Source organism: Podarcis bocagei (genome assembly GCF_964188305.1).
Source record: "Podarcis bocagei genome assembly, chromosome: 1".
In the NCBI taxonomy this organism is placed as follows: domain Eukaryota; kingdom Metazoa; phylum Chordata; class Lepidosauria; order Squamata; family Lacertidae; genus Podarcis; species Podarcis bocagei.
In genome coordinates, this window is record NC_138125.1 from 110,928,851 (window position 1) to 110,950,567 (window position 21,717).

The 21,717-nt window shown below is 41.7% G+C and overlaps 1 protein-coding gene across 8 annotated transcripts in view; it reads left to right on the forward strand.

Annotated features, from left to right (window-relative positions):
- The window catches only part of SLC4A10 (solute carrier family 4 member 10), a 168,657-nt gene that overhangs the window by 97,834 nt on the left and 49,106 nt on the right, over positions 1 to 21,717 (forward strand). For all 8 annotated transcript variants that reach the window (XM_081198843.1, XM_081198847.1, XM_081198844.1 and 5 more), the window contains 3 exons: positions 2,786 to 2,924; positions 8,203 to 8,363; positions 17,575 to 17,763. In XM_081198843.1, the coding sequence (XP_081054969.1) occupies positions 2,786 to 2,924; positions 8,203 to 8,363; positions 17,575 to 17,763 (489 nt within the window). The remainder of the gene's footprint in view (positions 1 to 2,785; positions 2,925 to 8,202; positions 8,364 to 17,574; positions 17,764 to 21,717) is intronic.

Here is a 21,717-nt window from a genome sequence, read left to right on the forward strand (position 1 = left end):
CGCTCATGGGGCCTCCCGCTGCCGCCAGCGCATGATTTCTGTTCTCATCCTGAGGTAAAGTTCTTAACCCGAGGTACTACTTCTGGGTTAGCGGAGTTTGTAACCTGAAGTGTTTGTAACCTGAAGTGTCTGTCACCTGAGGTACCACTGTAATTGCCACCATCACTTACTACAACATTGCCTTTGTTTTTAGTTCTTGCTGAAGACTAACACTGCTACCTGTCTGGAAGTTTATTTACACTGATGCAGGGGGCCTGCTTATTTTGTGGGAGCATCAGTGAAAAAATGGGAAGTAGACACTATGGAGACGGATTAAAAAAATTAAAAGGCCTCAGACTTCCATTTTATATGCACAGTCTCTTTAAGTCATTCATTTCCAATGCTTAGTCCAGTTTTGTGAAGTACCGTGGAATTCTATTTATGGAATAACACAGTGACTTCTGTCTACTCATGAACAACACTGACCGCAGATGAGGTTTATTTGTCTGCAGTTGAATTTACAGTCATGCCCCCCAGAGGAAATGTGTCCATCAAGCAATTTATCATTATTGTCATGAGTTTTCTTTGTCCTTGACTAGCCATTTGCTCCCTGTCCTGCCCTAACGTATATGGAAAGCTCGACACGGCCTGTAGGCACACCAAACTCTGTGAACTGAGTGAGGCATCTCATGGTTAGCTGAGGAGTTAGCGTTCCCTGAATCCAGTGCTAAATCATTACATTAGCACGAATAATCCTGTCTGCTCATACTTTTTGCCCCCCTTTGAATGACTACACGGCTTCTGTGTGCACTCAAGAAATATTCCTAGTTATTCTCTCACCTTTGGTGCAGAGTGTCAGAAACATCAGCCATCCTTCTGTGCTCTCCAGAAATGCAAAGTAAAGTATGATGATAAAATAGATTTGTCTTTTTGATGCAAAGTATGATGACAATATTTTTAAAACCCTCACATTAGCTGAATAAGTGAAAGCAGGAAGCACTATAATGATTGCTTGAATGTATTGTGTTTTTTAAAAATATAACCAATGCACAATGCAGCCATGATGTTTCCCTAATACAACACAACATTTCAAATATTTCTTAAAATACCAGCACTAAAAGGGGTTTATTTAATCATTGTCTTCTGTGAAATATATTCATCAGGGTATATACAAGGGAAGGGGGCAAAATCATTTAGTTACCCCATTCCTTTGTCTTTTTAAAAGTTTCATTCATTTTGTTTTTTGTTAATTATAATTACATTCTGTTTGATACTGATTTAGAATAGCTTATTTTTTTGGCTCCCTGGAATGGAAATCCATTCAGTCTTCTGTCTGATTTTTATCCCATTGTCATTACATTTCAAGAGGGCCTGCCACTTCTTCCATGCCCCAGACCTGCCAAATTTCAGACAGATCAGGGAAAGGGGTCTGTGTTGTAGAGGCAGTTTATCAAATATATAAATCCACAAGCTTCTGTTTTCATTGGGAGACCTCGTTAGTCCAATGTGCCTGAAACTTTCAGGTGTCCTATTGCCCTTTCAAAGAGCAGACTTGCCAGAGTTCATGAATGGATTATCCTCTGGAACTCATTTCTTTGAATTTCCATTCATTTCTAAAATGAAAATGGATGAAATTAACAGAGTTGAATAGACAAACCGTTTTACACCAATGAAACTGATTCAAACCAATGACTGCTTGTCGTATTGAGAAAGACGCATATTTATCAGTGTTATGTACTGAGTTGAATAGGATCCAAAATGCAGCAGTCTGATTGGTCCTAGAACAATAGGATCCAAAATGCAGCAGTCTGATTGGTCCTAGAACAATAGGATCCAAAATGCAGCAGTCTGATTGGTCCTAGAACAATAGGATCCAAAATGCAGCAGTCTGATTGGTCCTGGAACAATGCAGTAGTATGATTGGTCTGCAAGAGCCACCCAATCCAGCTCCAGATGGAAGTGAACCCATAACCTGATTGGCCTACTGGAGAATTCCAGAATTAGCCAATCACGTGCAGCCCATTGTGTAAATAATGTATATAAAGCAGATACTTTGGGGGGACTTTCATTCCTCCTCACCACTATGAGCTGAATAAAGAGCATGAAATCCACTCTCGACTCTGAGTATATTTCAATCAGCCTAGTTTTCATGTGTTTATTTTTCTAATGTCACCAAGTATGCAGGGTATTTTTCAGATTCGCAGGAAGCTTCTGCCCCATAGGAGTTTAAAATCGAAAAGGAAAGGCAACCCAAGAAAGGAGGTAGATGGAGGCGAGAATAAAAATGCATTCAGTTCAGTTGCAGATATTTTGTCTTCATTTTAGCAGGGCAAGAGAATAAACTTAAGCAGTAACTACATCTCTAGGACATATAACCAAGCAGAGGGGGAGTATGCGCCTGATCAATTTTATACATGTTTATTTGTTGTTAAGAAGGAATTTGCTAAACTGGAAAGCTTAACCGGTGACAACATGGTCCATGTTGGTTTCAGAACACACATTTAAAGCATGACTGAGTTGCCAAGTTGTGATTATTTTATTACAGGCTATAATACCTGCCTGTAGAAGTTAATTATATGGATGACAGACAGCTGCATAGCCTTACTACACCCTGCTCATTCACTTGTTCAACACAAAAGGATGCAGCTGTAACCAATAACACTGGTGCTTAATTGCTTAAAAGGTATTTATGTAAGTAATGCTCCATGGAATCACTGTAGTGTGGCTTTGCCTTTGTGGAAATACTTCTTGCTTCAATTTGACTTCCCTGGTCTCTTCCTATCTCCACCCCTGTTTTTTTCTCTAGACACCCCTTCCCAGCGGGTACAGTTTATTCTCGGAACAGAAGATGATGACGAGGAACACATCCCTCACGACCTCTTCACAGAGCTCGATGAACTTTGCTGGCGTGAAGGAGAAGATGCTGAGTGGAGGGAGACAGCCAGGTGAGTCCCCTTTTGGTTTAGTATTTGATGTACAAGAACACAGAGAAGGCCAAAATGCCTATTAATTAGGTTTAAGCCAAACATGTTGAATGTATACTGAGTATTGCTACTTCGGGATGCGGGTGGTGCTGTGGGTTAAACCACAGAGCCTAGGGCTTGCCGTTCAGAAGGTCGGCAGTTCAGATCCCCACGACGGGGTGAGCTCAAGTTGCTCGGTCCCTGCTCCTGCCAACCTAGCAGTTTGAAAGCACGTCAAAGTGCAAGTAGATAAATAGGTACCACTCTGGCGGGAAGGTAAACGGAGTTTCCGTGCGCTGCTCTGGTTCTCCAGAAGTGGCTTAGTCATGCTGGCCACATGACCCAGAAGCTGTACGCCGGCTCCCTCGGCCAATAAAGCGAGATGAGCGCCGCAACCCCAGAGTCTGCCACGACTGGACCTAATGGTCAGGGGTCCCTTTACCCTTTACCTTTATTGCTTCTTCACATGCCTTTCCTCAGAGCCAGATGTTGACAACTTTTTTTAGGTCAGATCATGGTTTGTTTGTTTTTTTAGGGAGGGGGAGAGATAATGTCACGGGCAAAAATAAATAAGATAAATGCAGTTAGCTAGGATCTTTATTTCTTTGCAGAAAATGTTATAGCTATTTCAGAGTCCTCTCCAGAGTAAAGCTGAATGCAGTCAATTTGATTGCAAACTGGGTTTAAATTGAGATTCAGCATAATAGCAAAGTTGAAGATGTAGATATGTTGCCTGTGTGTCTTTTTGCTGAACTTACTTTTCCCCGATTAGATAATGTAACATAGTGAATGGTTACTGTTTACTGTAATGAGGAGGCGTTGCATAATGCTTTATACAGCACTAATCCTGAAATAATAGGCTTTTGGGGGTAAATCCTAAATCTAACACAGTTCTAGTAAAGCAGGCATTGATCTACCGATAACTCTGGGTACTGAGACATTCCTTACCCCAGCTTAATAAAGGCACTCTCACTATGTTGTTCTGCTTACATATTTTTCAGCCTAACCTACCTCAAAGGGTTGTTGTGCATCCAAATTCTTGCTCTGGGTTCCTTGTAGATGACTGGAGAAACAAATATACAGCAATAAATAAATGTTTCAGGAGAAAGTTATGCAGCTATTAGGGACAAGAAAACCTCAAACTTTATTTCTGTCAGATTTCATGTTAGATTTGCCCTGGACCTCACTCATAGGAGGTAGACAAATATTTAATTAAAGTTCCAAAATAAGATGAACAGCCACATTCTCTGCCAATGAAATGGATGATTTGTTTTGTTTTGTTTTGTGGAAGACCTGAGACAAATCCAACCAGTGCCACAATTTCAAGTAGTGCTTAACAAGTGTAGCATTGCAGATATGTTTTCGGAAGGCTCATCCAAATGAAAATGGGTCACCATTTCATATGATAGTAAATGGATTTTGCATAGCAGAGTGCCAGGACAATGCAGAACTTACATGTGGGAAGCCTTGGCTCAGCCATGGAGCTTGCAAGCTCCCTTTAGGCAAGTTGCAATCTCCCAGCCTCAGGGCTGGATTTAGGTTTGATGAGGCCCTAAGCTCCTGAAGGTACTTGGGCCCTTTATATGTCCAGCTGTCCTTTGTCAACAACAAATTGTCACTGTTTTTTGTATTGAATGTATGCTATATGGTAATTTATGGATCTAATAGGTATCTAAAGCCATTTGCACGTAACAAAATATGTATTTTATCAAAGTAATTGTTGAACTTATCTTACATTTTGGAAATGTACACCCAGTTTTTCCCCCTTTAATTTTTTTAGGGGTCCCCAAGAGATTGGGGCCATAAGCTATAGCTTGTTTAGCTTATACGTAAATCCAGCACTACTGCCCAGCCTACACTACCTCTCAGTTCTTTGCAGAAATGGCAGGGCATAGATGTCACCAATGTCAGTAAATAAATATTGCCTGATGCAGTCTAACACAGTAGACTTTGACCTTACCTGACCTTTAATCTCAGCCTGCAACATACTTCACCTTTCAGGGTGTTTTTTGTTTGTTAAATACTATGTGTCCCTCTTTTCTCTCTGTTGCAGTTTTCATTTGTGCTGTTTTCTCTACTGGATGGCCTTTAAAGGCACAGGAACCCTGTCATTTCCACCCATCTGCTTCCTTTCTAAATGGCTTTGTGTTTGTTCTTGAAAAAAAGGGGGGGATCCTAAGCAAAATGCAGGCCACTTGTGTGACTCAACTTAAGTCAGGGTGTGGGCCCCGACCCGTCAAATGAAGACTAACGATCCAACCAAATGTTCTAGCCAAGTTCTTGCTATTGTAGCTTTTTAGTGGCATGTGTAAGATTTGCCAAGATCTTGGCTGTTCTGTTACTCAGAAGGATGATGGAGAGTGTGGGTGAACTGGTGGGAGTTCAGTTCCTCTGGGAAGTCAACAGATATAATGAAAGTAAACACAGAAGATATTGAGCGTGTTACTCCACAAGTGGATCAAGACTCAGTTGCTTTGCTGAATATAATGATTTAGTTCTCTGCAAAAGTGATACAGCTGAGTGTTAGGAAATTATACATCTTTAAAAAATACACTACTGGTTAAATTTGCAAAGCTCAGCATATTCTTAATATGTTGGCCCTGGGAAGGATAGTATGCTTATTTTAGTTGGGAAACAAATGTTGATACATACTAACTTGTTTGGAATTACCTTATGGGCTTCATAGTCAATAAAGAGATTTGAAGCTCGGCCACCCAGTCTGGTATTCATCTAGTGCACGTTATCAGTCATCAAGCACTTCAAATTTACAAGAACATGGAAGACTATATTAAATAGTTGCATTCATGCAAGGATTGCCGCTAGTGCAATAGGAATTTACCCTTCTCACCCCTATGCCTCCCTCAGATCTTTTCCAAAGGTTTGGGGGATCCCCCAGAACAGATTTAGTGGGTGAGCAAGGGAAGGAAAGGAAAGGGGGGAAATGTTCTGTTGTACAAGGAAGAATCCTCTTGGTGATGGAACCTTAGCCTTAGTGCCATGTTGAATACAACACACTGAGAATATGTTGTTTCATAATCATGACATGGTAGAGCGGGGAGAGAGAACTTAAAGAAGACTTGGGTTCCTACACTCAGTCTTTGCTTCAGGTGTCATATTTCATGGTTACTTGCCCCCTTTCCTAAATTCCTTCTTTTCTCTCTCTTCTATGTCTGCAATTTTTAGGTGCTAAGCCTCCCGACAGATCCCTGTGTGTTTTTCTTAATTACTTTTGAGCAGCGCATAATAACTTCAAGAGCTTTCTAAATAAAATAGGATGAGGAGCTTGGTCTCCAGTGATGATTAACTGCTGGAAGATATCGATCTATTCTATAAACAAAGATTTAAATTAAAGAAGGTGGTTTTATAAAGCTGCAAAGATTGTTGGGGAATGCTTGACTTTTCATGGATGTCCTCTTTGATCTACTTCCCACATTTCCAACATGTTATTATCAAAGCAACGTTTTTTAAATACTTGACTTGCCCTAATATAGAAACAAGTTGCTCTGTCATAATTAACAGGTGCTTGCCCCACCCCAAATATATCCAACCCTTTGATTTCTCAGTCCTACAAAGCAGGCAGGAAGGTGCTTTGAATTCGGATTCCTGACAGCCAAAATGGATACCCAAAGATTCATTCTGAATCCATCCATTTCCCTTTTATTGTGGAGATCTTAAGCAGAGGATCCTTTTCACTAGTTTCATAGAAACACAGGGATAGCATTGAAGTGAGGGAAGCTAACCATTATCTCCAGGGCTCAAGCTGGACGGGGGGTTGACCTGATCCCAACTTAACTCATCTTAGTGGGAACCGCTTTTCCATTGTCTTGTCCCATGGACACTCCAGAAATGTCTGTATGTGTGGGGGTGGGGATAGAAGGACCGGGTAGATGACTTGATGGCTACCCAAATGTTTTTTATCCCTTCACAGGGCAAGATGACATTAATCTATTAATATACATGTTCAGAATTTGGTATTGTATGTGTGCATCCCAAGCAGAATGAAAAATGAAACCACATTAAGAAACTATGCCTAGAAATTATATAATCTTTACCCCACATAAGCGTTTCAAACATGACATCTTGGTCATTCTCATAACCAACTTCCCATATGGTAGGTATCCAGTATTATTAAACTCATAGATCAGATTGGGCCAAGAGGTGAGATAAAAGGCCAGGTTTGCACATAATGCTGGGTCATCGTTAATATTAACCAAGGTGTGCGGGTGGCACTGTGGGTTAAACCACAGAGTCTAGGACTTGCCGATCAGAAGGTAGGCAGTTCGAATCCCCATGATGGGGTGAGCTCCCGTTGCTCGGTCCCTGCTCCTGCCAACCTAGCCGTTCGAAAGCAAGTCAAAGTGCAAGTAGATAAATAGGTACTGCTCTGGCGGGAAGGTAAACGGCATTTCCGTGTGCTGCTCTGGTTCGCTAGAAGCAGCTTAGTCATGCTGGCCACATGACCCGGAAGCTGTCTGCGGACAAACGCCAGCTCCCTTGGCCTATAGAGAGAGATGAGCGCCGCAACCCCAGAGTCGCTCACGACTGGACCTAATGGTCAGGGTCCCTTTACCTTTACCTATGGAGCAACAACAGTGTGGCTTGTTTGTGGTTAACAGACAATAGTTAAGTCACGGGGGCTGAGTTTCGGTGATCAAATTTAAGAAACCATGGCGCAGCATTATTCACACACCATGCTGTGGGGCTGTATCCATTCAGAAAAAGCTTTTCGATCAAGCAGAGGTTTTAGAGAAGGAAGTGATCATCACAAAATCCCCGCTTTCGCCTCCCTTATTTTCGTCTCCACTTTGCATGCTGTTATGGAAGGTCTTCCAACCCTCTTGGAGCAGTTTCAGGGGTTTGTTTGTGTAGGAGGCTGAAGGCGGAAGTAGTAAAAATTGCCTCCAGCTTCCATTGGTGGAAGACTCCTCTTCAATCAAAGAGGCTTCCATGAAACAACAGGATGTAGTTGGATGCAACCCAAAGAGCGGAGCTGTGAAATTGCAATCTCTCTCTCTCTCTCTCTCTCTCTCTCTCTCTCTCTCTCTCTCATCTATCTATCTATCTATCTATCTATCTATCTATCTATCTATCTATCTATCTATCTATCTCTATCATCTCTCCATCCATCCATCCATCCATCCATCCATCCATCTATCTATCTATCATCTCACTATTTGTGTTTCTTCTCTTATTGCTTCTGCATAACTGACATTTCATTTCTCAAACAGAAGGGGCTGACTAAGCTCTTTTGCTTGCTTAGGTGGTTGAAATTTGAAGAAGATGTTGAAGATGGAGGAGAGAGGTGGAGTAAACCATACGTTGCCACGTTATCGCTTCACAGCTTGTTTGAACTGAGAAGTTGTATCCTCAATGGCACTGTGTTGCTAGACATGAGAGCAAATTCTTTAGAAGAAATTGCAGGTAAGTGTGCAGTTAACACAACAATATAAAGATTGTATAATACTCTCTACATCCCAAAATAAAACAACATCATCACACTGCCCTGCATAAGATGCAATGTTTCTCTATGGGGTGGTAATATATTTCAAACTCCAAATAAATAAAATTCCAAATTCTAACATGCATTTCCCTCCCCCCTGATGTTTTCTACTTAGCGTGGCATTAATGTCGGTCTTTCCAGTATCATCACTGAGACACAGAGATGTACAAATTGTGGAAAGGGAAGGTGAAGGGCTGTAGCTGTTGTTGAAGGGAAGATACCATTTTCTTGAACAGAGTGGAGGTTATAATTCAGAAGAGTAGCTGAATACTACCTCTCATGTATAAGTTTCAGTAGGACCCAAAAGTTAATCATGTTAAATGCAAGTGTGTGTGTTGTAAAGATATTTCTAAAGACTTGGTAGGAATATTTGGGGGGGGGGGATAATGGAAGGAAATCAAAATGTTCAAAACAAGTAGCTCATAGATTATGTTCTTATGTGTGAATGTGAGAAAATTGGCGAAGGGGGAAAATAGTGAAGAGTTAGTCTGCAACTCAAATCCCATTAACATTACAGTAAGGCCCAGTAGGATTTCCTTTGGAGTAGACATAGTAAGGATTGCACTATTAGTGCCTTAGGCAAGTCTGCTGCTGCTGCTGATATGATGAAGAAAATGTGACTTGATATGATGAAGAAAATGAAGAAAATAGGTGATCAGTGACTTAATCTGATTTGTGGCTGCTTAGTCAGAGGAGGCTAATGATCCGCCAAGTCCCAGCTGAAAACCAACTGAATGAGTTGTCCCTTCATTGCACCGGTGTTCCTGGCATGCTCTCAGTCCCAGAAAATTCCCATCACCAGTCCTGCTACAAAGCCCCCCCCCCCCGGCTGTTTAGAACTGTTAGAATGCCTCTTGCTTGCCTGGACAGAGATATAAATAGGGGTGTGTGTAGGAATCTAGCTTTTGTGTGTGTGGCTGCAATACAACCTGCTGTGTAAAGGTAAACATCACATCTGTGACTTTGCCCACTGTCCCCTCTGTTCCCGCTCACTAGTGGTTTGTCAGGAGCTCAGCCTACACTCGAGTAGGACCCTGTTAGAGACACATGCTCGACTGGCATGTTCTCTCCCTCCTGGTCAATCGTTCGGGAGCTTCATAAGCTTTCTTCAGCCGAAGCATCACAGCGACCGATGCCAACCGACACCGGCACACTTAGGGATCTGCAGAGTCTTCGCAACTTGCATGACAGACCTCAGCAACTCAGCATTTTGGCTAATCTACTTTATTTACATATAAACACACACGGAGCACTGCAGCATGGCTCCCTCTCTCTCTAGCATCAGACAGCAAAGAGAAAAAGAACAAAGGACAATAGTCCCACTTCACGGAACACCGTAACACAAACATCCTGTCTCTGTCAAAACATATGCTGTCGTGTGAAAGACAACAATCCCATGACTGCAATCATGGAGCAGGAATTCTAACATGGTTATGTGGCCCCTGGAAGGTTACTCATGAGTGAATGTGGCCCTGGAACTCAAAAGGGCAGGTGCCAAGGAAGGAGCGGGAGTCAATGAGAAGCTTCTGCTCCTCCCCTGCTGCACTCCTCACTCCCCGGAAATTGATTTGGGGGTGGTGGTCAGGAGAACACCAAAAACTAGGGGTGGGTGGGCTGGAGGAACTGCTTTCTCTGGTGGAACGATCCCCTTGGCGTAACAATGAATTCCTCCCAAACATTTCCCTGCTCTTTTCTGTACAGGCTGTGCTTTGACATTGTGGATTCTGTTCTTTTGTCCCTCGCTCACTGCAATTTGATATTTTAGCAATTCAGCTCAGTAATTAGTGTTTGACAGGGTGAGATTGAAGGGGATGCAGAGACATTGGTTCCTTGCCAGTTCCAAAGATGCTGCTGGCATAGGTGTTTCTCCTGATCATTTGTAGCCATGCTGTAATTGCTTAAGCATTCAGGAAGCTGCTGCATGCAACTCAGGATTCAGTGTTCTGATTGCTAGCGCTGAGTTCAGAGATCTTCCAGCAGCAGGAGTGAGTCAGACTATATCAGGGTCCTGGCCTCTCTAGATGGCTGCTGGGCAACTGTCACTCAGTATCAGTCAAACAACAATGCTGCTGTTTCCCTTAACTTGGCTAAACCTTCTACATTCCAGAAACATCATTTTAAAGGTGTGTAGACCACAATAAAAATGTATTAACACACATATTCCTATATATAATATATAACATGCGTTTGATTTTTGCAGCCTTAGGCTGCAATCTTATACATACTTACCTGGAATTAAATCCAACAGAGCTCAGTGGATCTTGCTTTTGAGTACATAAGGGAGGGTTATTTGAGCTCTGCTTTTATTTTATTTTTAAAATTCCTTGCTGCTCTGTTTTCTTCATTCATTTTCCTGACACTTTGATAAATGTTCTTGGTTCCTTTGCATTTTAAATGTCTGTTGTCTGAACAGTAGTATGCAAATTTCCAAAATACCACTGAAAATTAAGAAGCAGTCATTTGTGTCAGGAACATACGCTCATCATAGTGCTTCATAAATAGCTGAGGTTACATTCTGCATTGTGTGTTGGTTTTCGGTAGGTCATTTCTGCCTGACATTTCTAATGTTCAGAGTGTCCTTTGTGATTATTTGTGCCATTGAGCAGTCATTCAAGTTTCAAACATCTTTTTTATATTATTATTAAAGATGTTTGTTCTCACTCAGTTTACACTGATGCTAAGCCGCAACCCTAAACCCACTTACCTGGGAGTAAGGCCCATAGATCTCAGTGGGACTTATTTCTGAGTAGACATGTGGAGAATTGTGCTATCAAGTTGTAATTCTGTGCACACTAACTTGGGAGCAAGCCCTGCTGAATTCGTCAGATTTACTTCTGTGTAAACCTATATAGGATTATCCTGATAAAAATATCGAGATTATTTTGCAAAGGTTGTATGTTGTGCTTTCCTGTTTTTCTCCCATAGCTTCTTAATTTCTCTGTCCTCTTTTATATGTGATGAAGGCACTCCTTTAAACCTTGGACCAGCAACTATTTTTTTTACTTCTGAGAAAAAAAGTACCGGTATTCTAGAACTCCCTGCCTATTAATATAAAGGAGGCACCTTTGCTATATTGTTTGCGATGCTTGCTAAAAACTTTTTTGTTTACGCAAACCTGCTCATGTAACTGTGTTGTGTATGTTTGCTTTTACAAGTGTTGGTCTTATCTATATTTTGGTATTTTGATTATGTATGCTGTTTTTAAGGTGCGTTTTTATCACTGATCTTTAAGTTAATATTTTATACTCTTACATAGACTGTTTGGAGGGTTTCCCCTTTAATTAGGCAATATATGACCCACACTAAATACAATACAATACAATACAATACAATACAATACAATACAATACAATAACTTTATTAGAGAGCTTGCTCAAAGATGGTGTGAAGGATGACAGACCACATTTCTGCTTCCTAAAGTTGGTTGCTCTTGATTCCCATAACTACAGCCAACACTCTTTTCATATCACACTTGTTGTTCCTACGTATTGTTGTGGTACTTCTCAGGTACCCAGTTTCCTACTTCAAGGTCCCAAATTGCCTTCTTTACACAATGAGAAGTCAGCCGTAGTCCGCAGCACTTGACCAGCACACCAGATGTGCCTTCTTGACCTTAAACAGCTATTTCACATTATTATCCTCCCGATTATTTCAGTTCAAATTGGCAGATGGAAATGTTCTCTTTGATATTTTCATCTACTTCCTTCGGATGCATTCTAAAATTGTCATTTGGTTTGAATGCAGCCAGTGAAATAGCTCTTGGATTTTACAATATGCCATTTTTCTAGCTGGAATCAAACATGTGTTTTTTTATTCCGCTGTGGCTTATAGTGGTAGACCGGTAAAGTTGTGGGCTGCGTATTTTCTTTTTGTGTTCTTTTGGGCAAATGTCCAGTCGTATTGCACACATTCAGCCTTATAAGTCATTCCAGTGGATGAAGTGGGATTTTCCTTTCTTGCTCATTGCTACAGCCTCCCAATCTGCTCTGCAGAGCCCCCTAACCTTCTAGAGCAAAGGTTTTCAGCCTTTTTGAGTTCAAGGCTCCCTTGACCAACTACATTCTTTCTGCGGCTCCCCTGTGGGGAAACATGCTCCAAGCCTCAGAAGCCCAGTTATATCACCCCCTTGCCTGCAAAGCTGGCAGCCCCTCACACCTTTTCAAACTCCTTTACTTGTGGAGTGTACCCTCAGCCTCTCTTCGTCTCCTCTCCCCTGGCCAGCCCCAGAGGCACTGTTTGCCTGGGGAGCTTCTAGCCAGGGCTGCTGCAACAAATAGCCTCACAATCCTTTGGAAGGCATTGATGCCGAGAGGGCATCAGAGGAGGGAGGGAGGGAAGGAGAGAGAGACAGAGGCCAGTGTTGCCCTTGGCAGCCCTGACCATCATTCAAGGCACCCCAGGGTGCAACAGCACACTGGTTGAAAGCCAATGCTCTAGAGCAATTTTAGGGAAAGCAGGCTGCAGGGGGGAAGGGTATGAAAGGCAAGTCCCATTTCCACAAGCAGAAGTCACAATTAGATATCACAATTAGATGTCACCCTATATTTCCTTTGCTGAGCCGCTTAGATCCTGATTTTCCTTTCTAAAAACATAAGAGGACCAAGGCAGAATCAACACATATGTAAAAAAAAAAAGGCTGTAAAAATAAGTTTTTAAACCATTGTGGAATTTGCCGTTAGCTCACCAGTGCCATCTAGTGTCACATTTGTGTAATGCGCTTAAAGCGTTATACAATAGTACAGGGGTCAGCAAACTTTTTCAGCAGGGGGGCTGGTCCACTGTCCCTCAGACCTTGTGGGGGGTCGGACTGTATTTTTGGGGGGGAGAATGAATGAATTCCTATGCCCCACAAATAATCCAGAGATGCATTTAAAATAAAAGCACACATTCTACTCATGTAAAAACACGCTGATTCCTAGACCGTCCGCGGGCTGGATTTAGAAGGCGATTGGGCCGGATCCGGCCCCTGTGCTTTAGTTTGCCTACCCATGCAGTAGTAACTCCAGTTACGTAACCCTCTAGTTATGTAAACTTTGGGATGTCAAAGTGGCAAACCCGGAAGTATTTTACCAGGTTTTGCCATGCGCAGAAGCGGTCCTCCGGTTCCAAAAACCTCAGGATCTGACCGGACCTCCAGAATGGATCTCACCTGCAACCGGAGGTACCACTATATTTGGAGCTGTATAGCTGAGTCCCAAGCCACTGGTCCATCTATTTCAGCATCCTGTTCTCACAGGAGCCACTCATTCATTCACCCTTCTGGGAATGAAACAATGCTCACATTCATTGATAAGGGACTTCCCATCTCCCTCTTTTCCTCTGCAACCCACTGTGCTACTCCTAAATTTGGTCATTTGGCAATGGTGCTGGATAGACTACAGGGGCTGCAGAGGGAGGGGGGGAGATTGCGGAAATGGTCCTCTCCTATATGTGAATCGAGGACCAACGTAGGATGCAGTGTGGTACATTTTTACTTTTGTTTTCTTCATTGGTGAAAGACTCCATCCTACATTCTTGTCAGTATGACACACAGACACTAGGATTTCCATTACATTATGTTTGGAAATGACTTCATGACCATTTTGAGATCACACGGCTTACAATGACACCACAAGCTATTTCTTATCAAATAAAATATTTTTTAATAATAATAATAATAATAATAATAATAATAATAATAATAACCTGTTAATAAAAAACCCCTCACCCTTAAGCATCGCACATAAAACAGTAAGAAAACATTAATAACATTCTATAAAGTAGAATGGATCACAAATTTTAAAAAGTCTTGCATTTTCAGTTTGTAAGAGTCCTGTTTTCGATTTTTCATACCGATGGTCTAAACAAAATAATGTATGTGCTTCCATAAATGAATGAATGAATGAATGAATGAATGAATGAATGAATGAATGAATGACTTTTCATGGCAGTCTGATATAAATTGTCTCTCTGTGTGTGTTTGCATAATACGACTGGGAGAATAATATTTCCAGTGAGCGCTTTCTTTCCCCTGTCCCCTGTCCCCAAAATCCTTTGACCCTTCCTCCCATGCTCTTTTCCACTCATCAACCCATTTTTCATTTTTTGCTAAACAGCTCCTAGGCTGCTGTGCTGGGAACGCCCTGAAATCCAAACCTTTATACAGCTTCTTAGGTTAATTCTGCGTCTCTTAGCAACCTTTTCTTAATATTGGCATGGATACATTCCACTTGTTGTTTGGCCATAAGAAATGTCTACACTTTGTTACCTTGCTGAGCATTACTTGAGTCCCACCACATTTTGCTTTTACTAGCAAAGTGTATTATTTTTTTACCAAGAAGTATGCTGTATGTTCATTACACCTTGCTGTTGATGCTGATGTCCCCTGCCCCTTAAAAGCTGCATCCACAGCAACAAAAGCTCAGCCCTGTGTCCATGCATTGTTATTTGTTTATTTCATAAAATTTATACACTACTTGATTGTCAACAGCAGCAACAACAACCCAAAGCAGTTTCTACAAATAAAACAGTAAAATCAAGAGAGAGAAAAATACAACCCTGCTTTAAAACGTACAGAAGTTAAAATGCTAAAACAGATGAAAAATTACTTCAACTTTTGAAGCATCTGGGTAGGCTTTGTCTATTCAGGAGTGTTTTTAGCAGGCACCGAAAAGAGTACAGTGGCAGGGAGTTCCAAAGTGCAGGTGCTGCCACACTAAACAGTTTATTTCCTATAAATGTGGAATGGGCGGCATCTGCAATAGTGCCCAATTCGATTGTGTATTGAGTGTGGGTATCTGCATGGGGAAAGCCAGTGCCTCTGTAGGAGTTGGAAGCCTGTGCAAGACTTTCCGTCCGCAGAAATCCACACCTTAATCTTGAAGATGATCAAAAGTTTGACTAATCCTGCCTGTTTTTGACACCTTAATCGCGTATCTGTGCGCTCTTCTTGGTTCATGACAAGAGCTTACTGGGAGATGTGGGGTTGCAGAGAGAAAGAAAAGCTCACGAGCAAAAGAGTTCATGACTCAACATTCATTGTGTCAGAAGTTTTGAGTGGCACGGCTTCTCCTAATGAATATGCTAAAACACTTGCTGCTCAGTTAGCTTGCTTTAGTGAGAAACTTGTTTTTGACTTTTAAGCCTTAATTGCCAGTGGCAAGGCTGCCTTACCCCTCCCAGATCTCTAAAAGCTCAACAGGACAGCATCTTAATACTGTCTCTGAGTAACCTCCATCCTCAGTCTCTCCTCCCCGCTGCCCCACCTTGATTCTAGTATATTAACTTTATTATTACGGAACTTCCTCTGTACACGTTATGCCTTTTACTTATTCATTACTTACAAATATTAACAACCTTTACGCCATCGCTGCGGATGCCAGGGAGGGTTAGGGAACGCAAAATAAAAACAACCGGCCCAATAATAAAACACAATGCATGCAATGCAGCTAAAACAAACAGAGCAGATTAAACAAGTAATCAGCTCACACAGCTTAAAAAGCTTGGGCAAATAAATCAAGTCTGAAAGTGGTGCTTAAATGATAGCAGCATCAGCACCAATCATACCTTGGAAAGGGGAGGGGGAGCACTTGGGAGAAGGTTCTATCCTGTGTCACTCACCGCAGAGCAAGCTTCTCCCAATGCAGAGAAGATGCTCCTCTGAGGTTCTGAGGGCATGGGCAGGCTGATGAAGGGAAGAGGTTCCTTCAAGTATTTGGGTTCCAAGCCGATTATCTATCTATCCCTGAATTTTACATGCACACTAAGTCTGAGATTGATGATACACAGCCAGCAGGGTGCTCACAGCCCCCTAATGTGTTTCGTTGAGCTCAGATGAGCTCTTGTTAGTAATCTGAGAATTCCTGTTTTAAAAGCTTCTGGTTTTAAAAAGAGAGATACCAGATTTTAAACGCTGCAGTGGGTACGCGTCTGACCATGGCGTTGACGTACGATTGAGAAATACCCGCCGTGGTCTTGAGTTCCTAGTCCTCATCCTTTCAAAACCCAAAAGACCATTTCCCTAAGTGGCACTGAAATTGCCACCGTGTTTCTCTTGCCATATTTATATGGTCACTGATATTGTGGACCAGCAAAGTTCACCCCTGGCCAATGTACATTCGGATTTCAAAGAAAATTCCGTTGAGCAAGATATGTTAAAAGCTGCTTCTTCTGTAGCTCATCTGAATATTTGATGGAGATTAGAGGAACGAGGATCCAGTTGCAAAGCAGAGGAGGTGGGCAAGGTTTAAAATGAGGAGATGAGAGGGGGGCACTTTATCCTGTCCCAATCCAATTTCCCCCTTGAACCTCCTTCCTGCCCTTGGCTATGATGGAAGAAAAACACATCCAGAATCCCAGCAGCTGGGGGACGAAGTGGTGTGTGATGTGGTGTGCTCGATTTCCTCTCATCACTTCTCTGCTTCAGATCATTCCCTTAATCCCACTGCTTTGCAGCTGTTTGGAGAGCAAAATTCTAAGACCCATGCTGTACACTGGATACGTAGTTCCACCATCAGAAAAGCCACTTTGTGGCGTTTCATCAGTGAACAAAATGTTGACAGCAAGTAAGTGTTGCATAACTGTGAAGACCAGCTTCCTGGAAGCCAGCTGCTCTCATCCAAGCATGAGCAGTTTCCAGAGACGTGCGAAGACTTTTTATTTGGAATGGGTTTTTCGTCTCCTGTTAAAATTATGTATGCAGAACTTTATGGCATCACATTCCAAGCCCTAGGAATAGCCAAGGGTGTTGGTGGGAAGGGGTGAAAGAAGAGTTGGAGAATAAATGCACACATCTGTGCATTGCAGGGCAATCTATGAGAAAGCCGAAGGCATGTTCATATTTGGTTACCTGTTAATCTACATAGACAACAAACTTTGTTGGGTTTGTTAAGAATGACAGATTTGGGAGTTAGTCTATCTCACCCAGAAAACATTGTGATATTATGGGGCAACATACAATGGCCCAAATGTTTTGTTGGATTTCTGAACTGGGAATTCCACAATGATGTTTGCTAGTTCTCCTTTTGTTGTTGTTGTTGTTGTTGTTGTTGTTGTTGTTGTTGTTGTTGTTGTTGCTGCTGCTGCTGCTACTATTTGACTCCTTGTGATCCTAGCTCCTGGTATCATTAGATCATTTGCCTTTTATATTTTCAGACATGATTCTTGATCAACAAGTAGGCTCAGGACAGCTCAGCGAAGATGTTCGCCACAGGGTGCACGAAGCTCTGCTCAAACAGCACCACCATCAGAATCAGAAGAAGCTAAGCAATAGGATCCCAATAGTCAGGTCCTTTGCTGATATTGGCAAGAAACAGTCTGAACCTCATTCCATGGACAAAAATGGTAAAGTGTCATGTTATTTCAGTAATAATTACTGGCAGCTCTTGCAAGATATTTGTCAAATGAAACACATGTATTGCACACCTTCAAACCTGAAAGCGATTGGCACCCCTGCCTTAAACTACTGCCTCTTCCTGTGTCACTGGCACAACATCACTGCAACACCTGTATAACCCATCACATTAGAGAGCATTCTTCTCTTTAGTTTTTTCCTTGCTGATCATAGTGAGAGCAGGCTGTGGTCCATTCACTTTGGAAAGCTAACACTACGAGATATGGGAATAGGACTTTCTTGGCAGTGTCCCAGGAATTACAGAAGAGTTTCCTGATAGAGTTTGCCAACCTGGTAAGCAGACTGAAAGGCCAACAGGGCAGCTTGTGCAGTCCTTCTGTTTATGCCAGGTGTTCAAGGATGTGCTCTAGTTTAATTAGTTTCTCAATTTCCAGTTGAATTAGATTCTGTTTTTACAATAGGTTTTTCCCCTCCCCCCCGTTGTTTTGGTATATATACTGTAGCCACAAATACTTGATAGCTTGCAAATGGATCATACAGTACCTTTATTGATTTCAATTGTAAGCCATTTCATGTTTTGTAATATGCAGCAGAGAAAGTATTTGCAGTAGGAAGTCAAATAAAGGTTTTGTGGTGTTATGCAGGCGTGGCTGCAGTTATGCCATTTCCCAAGCGATAAAGAGCGAAAAAGTCTCTGAGATCAGAAAGGGTGGCATTTTCAGACTAGGGAAAACCTAATTATATTGTCTTCAAGAGACTCTTCAATTAAGAGATTTTGTAAGTAAGTAGGCCTGTCCTTGTGCCATAAGACAAAGCCCTCGGTCAAGCTGAAATCAGTCAACTCCAGGTAAGCTGTTTGAGGATTGCAGCTGAAATGCCTGAAGGTATAGTCTGCAGACTACTTAAAGCTGATATAGTTATACCTAAGATTCTTTTTGACAGTGGCAATGGTGTGTGAGTAAGATCAAAACAGGTACTGTATATTCATATTCTGTGTTCCATAAGGATACATCAAGCCTTCATAAAGTATGTGATTAGGCTTTAATGCAATTGCAAATTATAACACAAGTCAAGAGATGATTCCATTGATGTTTCAAATTCCTACTCATTAAGGGTAATTATTTCCAATGATACAACAATTTTTTTTAAAAAGATTCTCTGAAAAATTAAGCACATGTAGGAAGTGTTACAAGTAATGGGCAGGGCAGACTTGCTAGGGCACTATATGAATAAATTTAGACAGCAAAAGCCTGGATCTGGGAGGGAATTTTCCTGGGAGGACATTTTTGAAGCTTCCAGCAATGTAAAGCACAGATTCTTAGATTGCATTCAGAAATAGAAGCAGGTATGACCCTTCTTTAAAGTGAAAGGACTCTGGGCTTCAGTTGATGCTTTCCCCAAAATGCTGAAGCTTGCCATGGTGCCATGCTTACATATTATCAACTGCTGATTGCTTAAAAACTTACTTATACTGAAGTGCTATACCTTTGTCTGAACTATACTATTTTGGACTGCTGGTATGGGGCTTACATGATTCAGTGCTCTTCCATATAAAAAAATTCCTTCACACAGAAAACTAGATATAAAGGAGAAACGTTCTAGTGTTCTAGTCTAGATTTTTTTTCTTGACATGCTTGATTTTTTAAATTATTATTATATTGGGGAAATCTTGTGAGCAATATGAAGTGCTGCAAGTTTGATACAGTTTGACAGCCTCAGTGAGAATTAGTTAGATTTATTCCATTTTAGGAAGCATTAAAAAAAAAAAACTAGTGTAGTTTTGTTTTCAAAGAAGCCTAAAAGCCTTGCTAATGTTTGAGACCATGAGGCATCCTCAAATAAATGGCCACGGCCAATATATATAATAAGCAGTACATAAGTCAGGTTTAGGAGGTGATGTTTCATGATCTCAAGTCTTGCTCGTTTTGAGGATCTAAATTTCTTATATTGGTCATCTTCTGTTTATTTTATTTATTTGTAATGTTTTAGCCATTTAGTCTTTCTTTCTTTCGGATTCATATTTTCAATTTTGTATCAGTCACCACAAAGTGCTGAGCTAGAACATATACCAGTGAAAGAAATGGGATTTGTGCTAGGACACTGACTTTAAATGGGCCAAAAGCTTATGAGAATTCATTCCCAGAAACTGTGTTCAATAGTTGATGAATAGCTGAAGCAATAATGTGCCATTGAGCATGTGCAGAGTGGTACCGAGTAACCATGGTCCACCCTATCCACACATTTAGGGTTTTCAGGACATCTTGTGTGGCTCCAGCTCCAGCAGATCTCTTCTTAGAACTCAACAGTCACATGTTATCTATCTAGAATCTCTCTTTAAGGTTGCTGTCCTGCATTCTTTCAATGTTTAAGGCCATTTCATGTTTGCAACATCTGATCAAGTCTGGCATCTCTCCTCTCAGTGTAGTGAGTCTTTAGCTGCCTATTTCCCACCCCCACCCCCTTGTACATTCATCCTTTTCTATTTTACTGCTTTTGTTCTTTTTTTAAAAAAACACTTGCAGTTCAGTATCTTGAAATAAAGGTCACGTATCTCTTGATCACCTTCACCTCATAGTGAACCCTTTCTTCTCCCTATGTTCTTGTTTGTGCCCATGAATAACTAACTGTATGTTATCTAAACTCTGCTATTGTGTCAGTCATCTTCACGTTTCTTTATTTTGGTCTGTCTTTGTTGTATCTGTCTTCTAACAGGCTCATCTCATCTCTCTACCTCCCTCATCTTCTAACCTTTGGGTTCTCTAAGCTCCTTGAAGGTTCAGAGGTAGTGTACTACAAAACTATCTTGCATGAGCTTTAGGCCAATTCAAATGTTCATTCATGTTTTCACATCCGTTTCTTCCAGCATGATGTTTTTCCATTGTTAATCTAGTCAATCACTTGATCTTCAGGGTTTCTGCCAGAATGTTATTAATAGCTATTCCAGCTTAGTTGGACTCTTTTTTTTATACACAAACGAGAGAGACATACAGAGTCTTAACACATTTCTGTTCAGATGGTAGAAATCACTGTTGTGTTGGTATGATTTATTTTTATGTTCTTTATATTTTTTTTAAAAAAACACATTTAGGTTAAATAAAAATGCAGGGTGGTTCGTACAATAAATCTTGTATCTTAACACTGTATAAACTTGCATCAGTTTTATATCAATTGAACTATCATGGTTTCTTCCAAAGGTTCCTGGGCATTATAGTTTGGTTAGGGCTTACTCCAGGCTTTGGCAACCTGGTGCCCTCTGGATGTTTTGGGGTGCAGTTCCCACCTGTTTGCAACACTGCAGTTATGCTGGCTTTTAGTTCATATTATATGGGAGGCCAGGGACGCGGGTGGCGCTGTGGGTTAAACCTCAGCGCCTAGGACTTGCCGATCGCATGCTCGGTGGTTTGAATCCCCGCGGCGGGGTGCGCTCCCGTTGCTCGGTCCCAGCGCCTGCCAACCTAGCAGTTCGAAAGCACCCACGGGTGCAAGTAGATAAATAGGGGCCGCTTACTAGCGGGAAGGTAAACGGCGTTTCCGTGTGCGGCTCTGGCTCGCCAGAGTAGCTTTGTCACGCTAGCCACGTGACCCGGAAGTGTCTGCGGACATCGCTGGCTCCCGGCCTCTAGAGTGAGATGAGCGCACAACCCTAGAGTCTGTCAAGACTGGCCCGTACAGGCAGGGGTACCTTTACCTTTTACCTTTTATATGGGAGGCCACCAAGTTGTTGGAAGACAGCCCTGCACGTGTCCTCACAGAACTACAGTTCCCAGAGTCCTTCGGTGGAGAAAGCATGACTATTAAACAGTTTAAGGCTGCAATCCCAAACACACTTATTAGGGAGTAAACTCCATCAATCACAGTGGAGCCTTCTTTTCCAACGAAACATGCATAGCATTGGTCTGCAGGATCTGTAAATAATTCCAGAGAGCTCAAAGTATGCCCTCTGA